We start from the raw sequence: 16,102 nt of genomic DNA, 5'->3' as shown, positions 1-16,102 counted from the left end.
AGGCAACAGGTATCCACATACTTTGTCTTCATCTTACACCTACACAGAAAACCACACGGTGTTAGTGTTGAATCTATTTGAGCTGACCATGAAGTTCCCACTGCACTGAGTTATCCTTTCATTTATTATCCCACAAGCTCAATGCCAGAAGGCTTTAGTCTTGGATTAAGAAATCAAAATAGCTGGTTGCAATAAACAAAGCCTACTGATGTAAGAGAAGATGTTCCAAGCCCTAATCTTCACTCTTGGCCTCAGATACTTCTGATCTTACAACAGATCTCAGGCTTCGCTGTCGCCTCTCACACATGTTACGAGATGGAGATGTCAGTTCAGCTTCACTTCTCACCTGTCTTTGCTGAGGCTGAAATTCAGCTACAGCAGCTCAGCTGCTCCCTGCGTTTCATGACTATTCATGTATTTAAAGCATACTTTGGAGCCTGGTAAATTGTATGGAGGCAGTGACCATCCTGCTGGCTGGGAGCTCAGCTGTGCACTCCAGCAGCTCAAAAGAAGCTATTCTCCCCTGCCATTTGTCCATCACCTCACTTCAGCTTTGGGCAACTGAAATTCCCAATCTGATCCAGTTCCCAGTTCAGCGATTGAGGTATCTGCTGCACATCCTCATCAGAGGCACATCCTTTCAGCAGATTTCTCACACATCTTTCCACCTCAGCTGTGTGAGAGTAGGTGGAGGCCACGGGTGCCAGCACCCCCAGCCCGAGGAGGTGGCAGTGCCCACCCGGCCAAGCTGAGAAGAAAGAGGAGACGCCCCTGTTGAGCTCCCTGAGCACTCTGCTTACACTGGCCCCACCACCTCCTTCAGCCTCCTGAGGGGAAGTGGAACAACAAGAGCACAGCACCAGCTCCTCCCTGCAAAGACCTGCTGTTTGCTTTCCTGGCTCTTCCACCTCTTCAAAGATGCAAATGCTACACCCCAGGTAAGATACTACCTGCCTTTTGTGGGGCATGCTGGAACACCTGGAACAAACGCCACTTCTACACCAATGAAATGAAACAAACAAAAAAAAAATCACAAGAGTGAAATGATTGGAATCATTTGGACTGGAAAGAATGGTATGACAAGGAATAACCAAGAAATGGGCACTCAAATTCCATGAAAAATAACGGGCGTGCTGCTGCCCGGGGACTCAGGGAAGAGGGGGAATCAAGTGAACATGCAGCACAAAAAGGTGAGACTCTTCATAGTGGTTTGGAATTAACCTGTAAAATCTGCTGCTGCAGGGTATTACTGAACCAAAGCAGTTAGCTCTGTTCAAATTTGGCACCACAGACCCACCACCGTTAGCTGAGGTGCTCCCTCACCCCAGGGCTGCCTGCAGCCTGGAGACGTATGAATATTCACAGTGACAGCGGCAAGGTTATCGCCTTACAAAAGGGACATCCAATGCTTTACATCTCTTTGATGTCTGTTAAGGCTGGGACAATGCACACACTGCTAAGGGAGGGGAAAAAAAGACCAGAGCAGAGAGGAAGAGGGATAAGAGCAAGTGGGAAGAAATGAGGGCAACAAACACACTCACGGGACGCAGCTTGAAGATGAAAAACAACAGGAAGATGAAAGAAGAAATCGTAGAGAAGGCATGCTGCAAACAACCAGCGCTGGGAACAGGCCAGGCAAAGAGCTGGAGACTGGCTGCACTACCTGCTCTCAGGTAAGAGAGCATCAGCCCCAAAGCCTCGTCCCCTGATGGAAGGTGTTCTCACCCTTCCCCAAATCCAGCACCCTCTGCTGAACCATTACTGCTTTTCTCTGTAGACCAGTGAAGTTCCCTGGATACTGAGCAGGGGATCAGTTTAAACCTACAGGGGTTGGTGGCCTAAATTAAAAAAAACCAAACTGTTCCAAATTTCTTGAAATCTTCATGCAGGACACAGCCCACCACCCAACTGTGTTCACTACAGAGACATGTGCAGTGCCCTACCAAATGCTCACCTGGCATCTGCTGGTGCCATGGATCTCTTTTTCAAGCAAAGGAAAACATGCAATGCTAAGGAAAAATGAAATGCTGTAGAGGGAAGAGGAGCACCCAGTGCTTACTGAAGGCAATGGAAAATCATCCACTGTTTTCAGTAGGTCCTGAAAAACTCGTTTTAGAATATCTGGGTTCATGGTCACTATAAAATAAGGTATTATTTGTAAGGGCAATCAAGCGAGTATGTGCTAAGAAAACTCCACAGTAAAACCTAGAAGAGATGGTATAGTGATAGAAAAACCAGTCCTGCATTTCTGGAAGCAGAGAGCACTGCTCCTGAGGCTGGATGCAAAGCCCATTACATTCACGAGAGGCTTCAGCTGCCTTCAGTGGGCTTTGCACTAGCCTGACAGTATCCTGAATCACAGGAGTTCGACGGGCTGCACCCCCGGGCCAAAACAGTACTGCCACAAAACAAACAAAAGCGGGATCACACCACCCCGACCTCCCCCACAGCCAGCTCTTAGCCCACCCCATGGAATGCAGCTCCTTAGTGACTCCTGCTAGTCCTCATTTGCCCTGAAATAAACAGGATACATTTTATATTCTCATTTCATTTTGTGAGAAGATAACCTGCTTTCAAAAGAAACAGCTCTTCCAGAACTGTTCCCAGAATGACACAGCCACACCTGAGGTGGCTGTGTGGAATTCGGGGCTGTGCTGGAGCATCACATGCTCTGTAGGACAAAGTGACCTGGTCACAACTGCCTGGGTTAAGCCAAGGTGTTTGGGTTAGTTTCTAATACAAGACTCTCCTCCCATGTCTATTCCACACCTGGAAGAAGGGTCTGTAATGGGCACTGGGAACTGAGGTGTGCTGGTGCCAAGGGGCAAACTGCATGTTCAGCTTTAGGGGGAGTCTGGGCACCTCTTGCCAGGCAGTGGCAACAAAAGGAATTTGTTGTGCTGTAACAAGCAGAGGCAATAAAAAGGGTCTTCTGTAGGCAAGAGAAATTCACTGCTGTCCACTAGTGACAGTGCTGGGAAGGGACACCTTGTGTGACCCCCACCCCACGTGCTGCCTGCAGCACAGCCGGGCACCATCAGCACAGCCTGACCCGCTCTGCTCCTCTTCTGGGCCATGTGGCCTGTCTGCCCCCAGGGACTGGGGCATCCCGAAGGAATCTGGCAGTGCTTTCAGGGAGGGAAGAGCATTTCCCCAAACCAGGAAGAAAGAGTGAGTGGCTCACAGCATGGGGGTCCAGCTCTCTAAAGCCTGTGCTTGGGCAGGGTCTGCCACTCAATGCACTGCCAAGCCCACAGTCTTTTCCTTCAGGATTTTATACACTGTTTGGAGAGCTGTGTGTCTGTGACAGCGATGCCCAGCTCTGGACTATCTGCACTGAATGCTCAGGATGCCCAGGTAATACTGACATAGATAGGTCTACCCTTGCACTGTAGATATAAAATCCTACCCTGATGATTTGCAGAAGTTTAGTATGAAATATGAAGTAGAAGAGTTCAACCCACAAGGGACCTTGCCAGGAAGGTGCCACAGGAACTGCATGAAAACATTTCCATGTTGTTAGTTTGATGAGTTAAGAGATGCAGAGGCAGATGCAGACATGAATCTTCCTGGACCTATCCAAAAGAGGCACATTTCCCTCAACCAGGCACAGGAGTAGCTACAGTGGCAAAGTGCTCAGGGGTTCATTGAGACTCAGCCTCACAGCAGCCTGGCACAGGTCTGGGATGCTGCACCCTCTGTCTCACAGAGGCTCCAGCCCTGGTGTCAGTGCAGTGCTGCTGAGCAGCAGGCAGCATCCACAGCAGATCTTGTGCAGTATCCAGGAGTTCCTTGTCCTGCAGGACTAATGCCTCTCCCATTTTTTCTAAGGATTACTCCCCTACCTTCCCAACTTGTTAACAGCAGTGTACCTTGTGGCAGCACAGCCCAGGCTCAAGCACTGTCTATGAGAGCTAAAGGAGCTGCTTCTCTTCAGCTGAGGAAAATCACTTTACTCCGAGGGTGATTCCCACTGCCACTAATTCCCTGTTCACAAGCAGGCTAGACTGAATGGGGTGATAGTACAGCCTCTAATTTTTCTGTAAAGTACCACAAAAAGCCTTCATCGCTACCATGAGCTTCAACTTCTTGTGGCTGTTGTAGGAACTAGTGGGGAAGTTCTGCCAGGTCACCTGCAGGAGCGAGCAGCAAGGCAGGTGGGATGCACACAGCCTTTCTCCATCCACAGCTTCTGGCCAACACTCAGATCTCATGGGAAAGATAAAACAGATCTTTCAAAGATGCAGCCTTCTGCCTTTCACAAAATAACTTTCTGCTTACTGTTGGATAGAAAAGTCTTTTTTTCTGGTGGATTCCACATTAGCTAAATTCTGCAGTCACCTATGGCAAGGGTGGCATCTTCCTGGGGAGGAGCTGGGGGCTGTGACCTCAAGGCTGGTTGTGCTGCTGTTTTGATGTCAGTGCAGTGGGTCAGTACAGATCTGCCAACTACAGGCAGAGATACCCAACAGAAACCCAGACACCGTGTCTCCCGTGAACCTGATGCTGCTCTCAGTACCAAAGACATCTTGTATTTTTTTGTGCCTAACACTGACTCCTGAACAGGCTGAAATGGCTCTTTCTGCCTATTTTTCACTTGTTATTCTTTATTACATGAAACAACAAACTGTCACCCTGACTCAACGTTTCTTTTGTATTTTTAGTGCTGTGAAGATCTGACTCCTGGCTACGAGAGAAAGTTGCTCACTTCTGTGATGACAACTGCACCACTTGCTAAGGTCAGTCTGAGAAGACTTAAAATTAGATGAAAGCACACTAATTCTGTCACTGTATTAATAAACCAGCGGTGGCCTTGTCATTCTGGTGACCTCTGTAATCCATATAAAACTCAGATGTCCTGTGCATTTGTGCTCCTCCCCTCTTTAAGATGGAGTAACTACAAACTGTGTCTATTTTTGTTTGATGCCCTCTGAGCAGGGAGTGAGTCTCAAACAAGCAGGTACAGTGGGCCCTGGTTTTGCATGAAGTGGAGGAGACATGTGCTGCTCAAAAACGTCCTGGGGAAGCACCTCTGATGGCAGGGTGGAGATCAAGGCAGGGAATGTCTGGGCACCAGAGGAGGAGCAGTTCCTGTGCAGACCCCCCGCTCTGCTCCAGGACATTGTGGTCCCATGCACAGGACACTGAACAGTGCAGGAGGAGGGAGCTGTAGGGGGCTGCTCACCATCACCTCGCTCGGCAGCAGAGCAGAACTCAGCCAAACCACTCACAGTAATTCCTCAACATACTTCATGTGGCTTAAAATCCCCCAAACCCAGGAAAACTGTACAATATAAGAGAGCTGCTTGCAGCAGGAAGACCTGGGAGACACTTTCAAGTTCTGTCTGAGTAGTAGTTGGAAATGTAATTAATATTCACTGTAAACACACCACTCAGACTTGATAATAAAGAATCACTAGCCTCAGAACACATACCCCACTTTTCTCTGCATTTCAGTGTTAACTTAGTCTGAAAACAACACTGAAATAGCAAACACAATAACGCTGGTGTGGTACTAACATTCCAAACTTTCCAAAATAACCATCTGAGCAGCAATTCAAGTTGAAAAGCAACTTGGCTAAACCTTGAGGCTAATAAACTGCTTGATTAAATTAAGGGGTAAAAACTAATAAATATTCAAAACACTTGATAATGCTTTGTTTGACATAAAGAACATTTAATGCAAGTCTCACTGGAAAACCTGTCAGGTTTTATACCTTAAATAGAGTTTTGCATTTAGAAACACGGAGTGATTCCATTTGCTGCCTTTGATTATTGTCTTCTGTCACTTTAATCATGCTGGTAAAATTACACGATTTCTGTGAAGTCAAATCCGTTTACAATGCAGTTTTAATATAGCTTTACAGCGCATTCTTCTATGCATTTTTATTTAGTTACTCCCTACCTAGCAATGCTTTGCTTTGTTCTTGAGCCCTCATTAGCCTGGGGTTTGCTCTAAAGCTCTCCCAGGGAGGAACTAAATAAAATAGTTAACCCTATGCAAAGAGATGGTCTGGAACAACGGCCTGAGCCCGGGCACAGCGTTGGCTCTCCTGGGTCTCTCCCAGCCCTGCCAGCGGCTCGCTGTGCAGACAAGTCCTTGGCATCCACTGGCACTCTCCCCTCCAGGCTCTTGCCGAATCCTGCCGGTTTTGTTGCAGAGCACCTCTGAAATCTGGATGCTGGCTGAGGCCACGATCAGCTCGAACTGCATCTCTTCTAACCCTCTCTTCTCACACCTTCTTGCCCCACTAGATTGTCCACAACACTGCTGCTAAAGCATCTCTCTGGCACCTGTCCCACTTCTCCACCCACCCCCCTTTACCTGATCCATTTACAACCCACAGCACTGGTCTGGTCTTCAGCTTCACTGCTACCCAGGGGTTTCCTCTCAGTTCTCCATGAAGAGCTCTCTCACCCCCATTGCTCAGAGCTCTGGCTCTCACCCTGTCTCACAGCACCCCAACCCCCAGGGCAGCCTCCCCGACCCTCCTCAGTGCTCAGGACAGACAGCCCTTCTGGGCTGGAGCTCCAGAACTGCCCACGAGTGCCAAACCTTCTTCCTGCCTCGTGATGAGAGATGTGCTCCCACCACACAGCGCGTCCCTCAGCACCAACTGCAGACCCTGCCACGACGGGGTCAAACACGATTATCCTCATAACTCGGGCAAGAATGGCTGAGGAGCAGTTGCAGCCCGAGGATCAGCAGTACTCCAAAGCTACAGCCACCACCAAAACCACAACTCTGGACTGGCTCAGTCAGAACCAGTCAAGTGATCTTGCCCACCCAACACAACAAAGTGAAATCGCGTCGCAGAGCGCAGGAGCTTTCCTTTCCAGCTCCACCAACTGAGCACAACCCCTTCTGCCATCCCATTTTATTCATCATTTCATCCTGGAGTAAGTGCTTTTGTTTAATCTTGTCATCTACAGTTTGCACACTTTTGTCTTCCAATTTTCATACATAAGGGTGACAATGTTGGAAGTTTCGTAAGTGCGAAGCCAAACAAACAAGGCTAAGAGGAGAGCCTTTAAACAATCAGGGCCTGCAAAGCAACAACCAGCGCCACTATTTCATAGAAAACATGCACTGCTCCTTAAAAAACCCTCAGTCCATTCCGTCTCCCAAGAATATTTTGACATTCACAAACTGTGAACAGATTGCTTCCTGAAATCAAAGTATCTGCATTGGTTATATCTAACACAAATCCTTATGGGCTTGTTTAAGGGTGTTTCCTTTTTATACCAACAAGAAAAAGATTTATACAGTTCAAGTCCTCTAAGTATCAAATTTAAAGCATTTCTTTCAGTTTCAGAGCATTAAACCCTGGTAAGTGCTATTGCTGATGTTGTTTCTTAATTGTTGTTATACTCTGATAACTAAGCTAAAAATGTGAGAAAATACAATTAGTTTAGAAAAACTGATTTAGCCATAAGCTTCATCGTTTAACTTTTTATGGTATCCATGACAACCACCGGTCCATTTATTAAATAACAGCATCCCTGGTGTAATACACAAGTACTAAAAATCCTAACAAATAAACAGCAACATTTACTTAAGTGTGTTTAGGTCAAGGCCACAAACCAACCCACACCGAAACAAACGACAGAATGGGAGGAAAAAACAGATTGCAGATTATAGCTTTCCTTACCTTAAAGTCATCTGGGAGCAGTAGCTTAGATGTCCTTAGGAAGCTTAATATATATCTGAAAATTTCTCCATCTCGATCAATGAAATAGTGTTGTTTTAAACTGTCCAAGACAATAGGCTCGGTGCCATTAAACAGACGACTTATTCTGAAAAAAAAGAAGAGAAAAAGAAATGGGCAAAAGAGACAAAATCTCATTACAGCCCCAGGGCTTAAGAACATCCAGCCAATTTAGGTGCACCAACTCAGTGTGCATAAGGTAAGGCAGTACCTTAATCTGGTGACGAGCAAGTGCACAGGGATGGATGCCCTGGGCATGTGTGTGCCCCCACACAGACACACCAGCACCAGAGCCTGCAGCTGCCCTGGCACCCAGCTCTGCTGCCCTCAGTCAGGGCTGCCAACGGGGCCCGTGACCCCAGCGAGGAAAGTGCCCACGAAATGCTCCCCCCGTGGCTGGCAGAGTGATTTCGGTAAGAACAGTAATCGCCAGCCCCATTACACATCCCTGTTCACCACGTCCCAGCGGAGCACCAAGTGGTTACTTGGAGATGAGCTTTTCCTCCAGCTTGGCTGCCATTGGATCCAGCGCCACGAGAGCTCTCCCGTGCTGGGGGGGAGGCTGAGATGAGCTGTGTGGACCTGTCAGTGTCCATCCAACACGGGATGTTCTGACAAAACAGAAACCAACAGCCTGTGCAGCGCTGCCTGTGGGAACACAGTGCCACCACCAGCAGCAGCCCTGGGGATCAGAGCCTGGCAGCAGGAGAGCAAACTGGCAAATCTTTTGTGAGGCAAGACACGTGAGGCGGAGGGATCAGCTGGTTACAGGACCAAAGGACCACACTAGCTACATCACTCCAGCTTTTTCCACGTCCTGAGGAGAGTGCTCCACAGAGAGTAAACCAGGCATCTGCCTGGCTGCCGCTCCTCCCGCCGCTCCCCTCCAAATGCCTGGCTTCTCTCACAACGCTTTGTCTTCCCATGAGAAATAACCCAGCTGAATATATGTTCTTGAAAGGGAAATCGCAGGAGACAGACAGCAAAGACCTATTAAGTAATTGAGTCCATCTCTCTGACAGTGCAGCATTGTTCCCAACTGCAGAGTGTCTCGTCTTTCAAAGTCGAGTCTTAAATAATCCTGCCAGTGAGGACTCCTCCATTTTCCAGAGAGACCATCCCGCAGCCGCCTGGATTTCTCCATCGAGCTGCCCCTTCAAATCGGCCATGAAATCCCCCCACATCCCTCGCTGAGACCAGGGCACGGCTTTCTCCTGCCCTGGAAAGCAAGTTTATCAAACCCTGCCAAAGGCAGTGCCCAGCACTGCTGATGAATGCTGCAGCCACAGCCTCGCTGCTCCCTCCTTCCAGCATCACCACCCCGCCTCGAGCTTTCCGGCCCAGCAGGGTGGGGAGCAGATGGAAGTGACTCCAGTGCCCATCCCAGCAACGGGAAGGGGCAGGTTTGATTCCCCACCATCCTCTGCAGTGCTGGTGCTTCTGGCTGTGCCCTGCATCACTTAGTTTGGGTCCTGGTTCATGCAGCATGGGGAGATGTGCTCTCCACAGCTGCACCTCGCTCTGATCTTCTAACTTCCTAATATACTTGCAAATTTAATTAATGTGCCATTTATGTGCCAAATAAACTGTGGAAATATTAAACAAAACAGGACTTAGAAAGTTCCCAATGAATTTTGCTCAAAAACTTTCTGCCATCTTAAGCACAGTCTCCAGGTTTCACTGCCTTCTCTCATGACTGTATCAGCGTTCAGCTACTCTGAATTACATGTGAGAGTAACCAAATGCTCCCCTAAAACCTAATTATAACAGGTTTACTGTTTTCTCCAACCTCCAGCGTTTCTATGGTATCAGAGAACACCGTCCAGTTCACGTGGCAACATTTAATTCATATAATCCTAAAGTTCGGTAAGACTAGTAAGTCATTGTTTTCTTTTTCATTGTTGTTTTAGGGCCATTTGCCTGAGACAGTCAAAGCCATTGCTTTGTACAATTTTCTTCCAGGAAGCAGACAGTTAATGCATTTCCTTGGGCACGCACATGAGCCAGTGTGCTGTGCTGGGACAGACTGAAAGCAGAGGAAGCACTGCTAGCTTAAGGTTCAGTACACACATTTACGGAGTAAATCTGCCTGGCCATTGAAAGTTTTGAGGTCTTACACCTAAACCAGCTGGGCTGTGGCTGAACCCTGGTCCCCCCTCTCTGTGAATCTGCAGAATCTGCTGCTGGGCTCTGCACGCGCGTGGGGGAGGGTTTGCCAACAACGACAGGGAGCAGAGGAGACAGGGTAAAAAGTTTTAATGGGCCACTCTTTAATGTAGTGAAGCATTTTTTTGGTAATGAAAACAAAACATGAATTTTGAGGCCTTTGTGGAGTGCCCTGAGCTGTATTTCTTCACCAGCGAAATTACTGCTGGGGAAAGAAACTCGCAGAGTGTTGAAAGACTTAACTGCCACCCCAAAAACAGAGTGATGAATAGTTTAAGGATTTATTTGACCTTTTAGGGGGCTGCTATGTTCCAAGAACCAACTCCGCTGCAGCACGTTGTAATGCTGCATGTGGAAAGCACTCCTGCTTCTCCCTTCTCACCAGTACAAACCATACCTGGAAAAGTCAATGGGAAAATGCAACGCTGTGGGAGCCCCAAGTGAACTCAAATGGCAGCTTCAAGTGGAGAGCTGGCTTGACAGGGTTACTCATCGTGTGTGACGCTGTGGAAAAGAGCATGGTGACCTGGAGCAGCTCCACAAGCCCCACGGGGACCCAGAGCGCTCTGTGGATGGTCTGTGGTGGCCAGAATGAAAGGCTGGCACACAGAATCATGGAGGCAGAATCCACCCAGGCCATCAGACAGCCAGCAAGTGCAGGGAACAGGAATGGCTTTGCACTGTCCAAACTTGTTGATGATCAGAAATAAGGTACTAGGCTGGCTGGTGCCATGAGTTAAAGTCGTGGGGACTGGCTACAGCTCAGATTGGGCACAAGTCATCCCAAAAATGGTTGTTTTTATGAGCTGTCATGGTGACCAGTACTGTACTGGTGGACAAATGAGGTAATGGCATTCTCAGGAGGCACTTCCTTATGGCACACAGGAATAGTACTTCCAATGATGCTTGTGAAGAGGTGGGAGGCACAGGAAAACAAGAATAGAAAACAGAAAAAAGACAAGAATAGAGCTGCACTTGGATCCCACAGCAAAGGGTGAGTCTGAGCAATGAAGACTTCTTCAGCATTCCTACCTTTTTGCAAGAGATGCTTCACTTTCTAGTTTAGAAACACCCTTAAAATTTGTGCACAATGCTTAACTTCCATACAGGGAGCAGACCGAGCCAGGATCAATTCTAGCAGCTGGAAGCCTAAGGATGGTAAATGTGCCTTTCCATTGCCTCCACCTCCCTGGCTGGGTCCTGCTATGCTCACACCATCTGCCCCGGGCACAGATCTTCCCAGCCCCCTGTTCCTCCTCCCCAGTTGCTCCTGCCCTGCTGGCACTGTGCTCTTCCCAGCTGCCTGGACACTGGCAGTGCTCTGCTCTGCAATGCTGCCCACCCTGACCCTCCAAGGGTCCCACCTGCATCATTTCCCCACAGCCAGACCCAGTGGGGCTGGTGTCCAGCCCCCAGCCCAGCTGGTCTCCCTGGCACCTCGAGCCCTGGCTGCATGCACTTCCCTACTTCTCCCAACATCCAGAACACAACCTGTTGATCCTATTTCTACTGTTTCTTTGTGCTTCTGTTGTTTCTGCTAAAGGCTTTTCCATTTTCAATAATGTTTCGCCAAAACGCCGAGGGGTGAGTTTCTAGCTTTGTACCGATTTTACTATGATATTAAGATCTCCTTTTATTAGATTAAAAACAAACAACACAGCCAGCCAACCCACAAGGACAAGAGTGCCAGTAAATTCTTTTCTTAGTTTCCTGGGCAGAGAAAGAAGCTGAGTGCTGCCTGCAAGTACCTACAGACGGTTGCTGCTGCCCACCCCCCATAATCCTGCTGACCAATTTTCCACCCCACAAGCTCCCTGCAGCACCTGTCGAGGTGGGAGCACAGAGGGGGCCCCCAGGGCAGTAACCATCTCTTTCTTAAACTCTCCCAACTCTATCTCAGGAGCAGCCATGGCTTTTGGCACCCACTGCTCTGTCTGGAGCACCCCTGGTCTTCCCAACACTGTCCCTGAGCACAGCTATGGCTCTGCACGTCACACACCACGGTCGGGGAGTTTAATGGCACTTTGGGACAGGAGAGTTTTTGGGGTGGAGGGTGTTACTTTCTGGTTTGGGGCCAGTTTATGCCATTTTCTTGACAGCTTGATTTTGAACAGAAAACAGAAGTTCTTTCTCAATAAATCTGGTTCCAGAAGTCTTAAGGGGAGCACCCAGTGTTGTGGGACAACCAGTAACTGGGGCTGTGGCAAGCACCATGAGACTGCTCTGTCCCCAAGTCCCTCTGCTGGGGGGGACACTGTGGTCCTGTCCTCCCCCAAACACCGGCCCAGCCAGCACAGCAACACCATGGAAGTAGAGCTCTCTATCACAATATTGCACTAAAAGTATTAATTTAAGTAATTACGTGATTAATATTTAACTGTTCAGTGATATTTTTGTCATTCATAATTTAGTTGTTTACATTTATTAAAAATTGATTTTGTAGACACTTTTTCTGCCCAATGTCAAATCAGCAGGGAGTGAACATTTCAGCAAACTGTCATTAAAACATGTCTCCTCATTTTATGGGAGGAGAAGGGGAGAGAAATGCCTGTCTGTGGATCCTGCAAGAGTGTGGCTGTGTGCTGCCCTCGGTGCCCTGTGCTGTCCCTGCCTCCTCTGTGTGCCCTCCTGCTCCCCAACACAAACACACAGCGTGAGCTCTGCAGCTCTGCCTGTGCCTCACTCAGCTGGCCTTGGCTGCTGGGCCTGGCTGTGCAGCTGGAGCAGGAGGTGATGGTCGTGGGAAATGCCCACAGAGAGGAAGAAGAGGGTTGTTTAGAGCCAGGACACAGAGCATGACCTGAAACTGCCCCACAGGACACATTAACAAAGCTCCCAGGTGTGCGAGTAGAGTCCAGTCATCGCTGCTGAGCATGAAATGTGCTGCTTATCTCTTAAATATTTGCTCAAGGTGGGTAAGATAGATACTGTTATCTGCCTGGAAGAGAAAAAATGTCATGAATTGGAGCAGAGGTGCTTGAGAGGCCTTACAGTGAGTCTGGCACTGCTGGTTGCATAGCTGTGTCTGTCAGAAGTCTGCTGCTTGTCCCATCACAGGGAAGTAACTGCTGGGAAAGAACAGTGGAAGCCTCTGAAGTGGCTGTGCCCTTCCCATCACCGGTGTGCCAGCAGCCAGCTCTCTGCTGGCACTGCCACATCCCACCCACAGCAGCACAGGCTGGGTGGGCAGTGGACAGTGCTGCCAGACCTTTCCCAGCAGTGTTTTTCCTATTTCCATTATTTCTATAAACCTGACTGGGTTTGTGCACGAGTTCTGAGCAAAGCAAACCATAACGGGGAGAGCACCTGCAGCTGCTTTCCCCAGGGAGATACAGTAAAACGCTCAGCCTGCCTGAAAAGCAGGCAGGGCTGGCCAGAGAACAGAGGTAACCCAGCAAATGGGTGTCTTCTGCCTTCTGGCCTGCCAGGAGTGATGAGAGAGAGGTGTTGAAGCATTGTCTCTGCTCCCTCCCACCCTGCACAGCGAGGAACGTGGCTAAAGGTTGCATCTGGCTGCACCGGGTTTTCTGATCTGCCTCAGTTTAAAACTTCAGCTATAATCAGTGTGACAGTCCATAAGGAAATCTCTGTTGTATGGTTATACCACAGCCTCCCACCCTGCCACCTGAGCAGCAATCTGAAGCCCTTCTCCAGCGGAGGGAAGCGAGCACAGGGGAGGCATGGCTGCTGTGGGGGTCCTCACGACCCGGCTGCCCTGCACTGCACAAACCCTGAGAGGCTTCACCCTCACAGCTCTGCCACGGTTCCCACTTTAATCAAAGACAACATCTTGATCACCTCAGATTGCTTCAGGAGTATGGCTGGCTTGGAGGGTGTTTGGGCTGGAGAGAATTTTGTTCTAAGCGTCTTTTAAATCTTTTATCTGTGCACTGATGGGGAAAATTGTGCACGTGTCTGAGTCTTAAACTGAGGGCGTAAACTGCTGCTCTGCAAACTAAGAAATCCAAGCAGCCACGTGTGCCTGAAGGCACGGAGGGGTGCCCCAAAAGGGGTTTCTGGCAGAAGTAAGCCCAGATCAGGTAGTGGCCTCCAGTCCCAGGAGGAGTGCAGGTGTCCAGCCTGCAGTGTGGGGCAGGGCACTGCTCTGCCCGTGCTCAACCTGACCACCAGCTCCTCCTTAACCAGAGCACCTGGGCAGCCTCAGGCACCCGAGTCCTGCAGGCACTGCCAGGCCCAGTACAGGGCTGTCAATCCTCATGGCACCAGTGAAGCACCACAGATGCTCACACACAAAACTGCCCTGTGAGAACCAGAGACACTAAAGCCTGTGACCCCCAAATGGCCCTCTCCATTTTTAACAAGAGCATCAGCAGAAGGGCAGAGGAGGTAACTCACTGATAACATGTCCATCCATCTCCAATTCCTATAACCTCCTATTCCTGCCTTCAAGTGCAGATCCTGGAATGCCATAGGAGTTTTTTGAGCCATATGCTCACTCTGCTGTGCTTTCTGAGGATATTACACTCATTAACTATTAAGCACCTGAAGGAACTGCAGGATCTATTATCTAGATTTAATACTTCATATTTTGCTGTTCAGGCTAGAATATCTGTTTTTCTAACAGATCAGAGATAGTCCATATAGTATCAACACATGTATTTTTAAAAGTCAATAATCCATAAAGAACATGATAATCTACCATGCAGAATCATTCTCAGGAAGTTCTGGAAGGATTTATTTTCTTCTCTTCGTAACATCACTAAAAAGCAAAATTAGGTATGTAATGGATTTTGTAGTTAAAATAAAGGCATGGACAATTGTGTTTTCTGTTCTCTGTTACTATCAATTAAAGCCCACTGAAGCAACAGGTAATAAAATCCACTGAAGTGGAAACTACCTATTATTTCTGAAATACCACAAAGCATTCATGGAAAGGATGAGAGATGCCTGTTGTTAACAGCCTATCTCCACACTTAAGACACTTTGACAGATGATACATTTGATACATAATTTCCTGGAAATATATGTGTATTCCTATTTGGATACATTACAGTTATTTTTTAATTTGTAGAAGCATTATCACCTAGGCATATATTAGCAGGTAAGACAAGGAAGTGGAAACACTAATGCCAGGCAGAGAAGCCTGTGTCTTTTCCTGCACAAAAAATTCTCCTGGTAGTCAAGAGCCACTCTGGCCCTGCATCTGTTCAGCCAAACATCCCACCAGGAAGGAGGAGGAGGAGTGGTCAAACAATTACAATGAGCAGACCACCTACTAAGGGAATTGAGGCTCCCACAAACTTCTCTTTCCAGGTTTTGCATTCCCACCGGGTTTACAAGGGTATTAACCCTAAACCCTTCACCTATTGGGATTGTGGGATTAAGCCCATCTAGCACTGGTCACTCATCCCAAATTCATCAGCAGTGTGTTTCTCCCTGGGGACCTGTTTCTGCCACTTGGGCAGTCAACAGGAGCAAAGAGCTGTTTAACCACGAGGATCCAGCAGATCCAGCCCTTTATTGGGCCAATGATTCCATCTTGCCTTATTCAAGTGTTTACCTATTTTAGTGTGTTATTTTAACAGCTATAAAAATACTTCACTAAACAAACAGTTCCTAATATGTTAATTGCTGTATTACAAATCCTTTCACTGTGCTTGGCATATAACCACATCCACAGGTAGGGACAGCAGACACATCCACACAGAACAGCTCTCCTTCCACTGCACACATCAGCATCCCACAACACCTACTTAACTCCTCAGTCATGCAATGCATTTGCTGTGCTTAACAAGGTGCAATTTCCACTTCTCCATTACAAGTTCCCTCCCTGCCACTGATGTGGCTTGTTCATCCACTGCACCAGGGACACTGACAAACAGCCTCCCGTGATTTTTGATGCTTAACTGGACAATTTCAATCAGCTGGCCTGACTGAGCTGCTCCTACTGTAGGTGCAGACAGGCCAGTTCTGCCACCCCTGCTCCTTGAAAGGGGAGAGTGAGCAGAGCTGAGTCTGCCTGACTTAATAAAAGTAAACAAATTATATTACAATGTACTCGAACAGCAGGAGCTGAATATTATTCTTTCAGTGAAATATGCCAAGGTCCAGGTAACTGCACAGAAGTAGGTAATAGCCACCTATTTGGGAAGTCCTCTCTTTGTTTTATTTTGTGGACTTACCATTTGAAGTTAAAGCAGCATGTTAGCTGGACTTCCAGTACTACTGGTTTGTTTTTTTTTTTCCAGTATAAATTTCACGTTACT

The 16,102-nt window shown here is 48.0% G+C and overlaps 1 protein-coding gene across 1 annotated transcript in view; it reads right to left on the bottom strand.

Moving 5' to 3' along the window:
• Positions 1-16,102, bottom strand: part of KCTD15 (potassium channel tetramerization domain containing 15) — a 38,625-nt gene that overhangs the window by 7,770 nt on the left and 14,753 nt on the right. Inside the window, exon 3 of the mRNA XM_027894519.1 lies at positions 7,653-7,797. Coding sequence (XP_027750320.1) covers positions 7,653-7,797 — 145 coding nt within the window. The remainder of the gene's footprint in view (positions 1-7,652; positions 7,798-16,102) is intronic.

The sequence above is a fragment of the Empidonax traillii genome, unplaced genomic scaffold (genome assembly GCF_003031625.1).
Source record: "Empidonax traillii isolate 1590-97213 ecotype Southwest subspecies unplaced genomic scaffold, ASM303162v1 scaffold432:size744455, whole genome shotgun sequence".
Lineage (NCBI taxonomy): Eukaryota > Metazoa > Chordata > Aves > Passeriformes > Tyrannidae > Empidonax > Empidonax traillii.
Note: the sequence above shows the minus strand (reverse complement) of the source record. Positions and strands in the feature narration are given on the sequence as shown.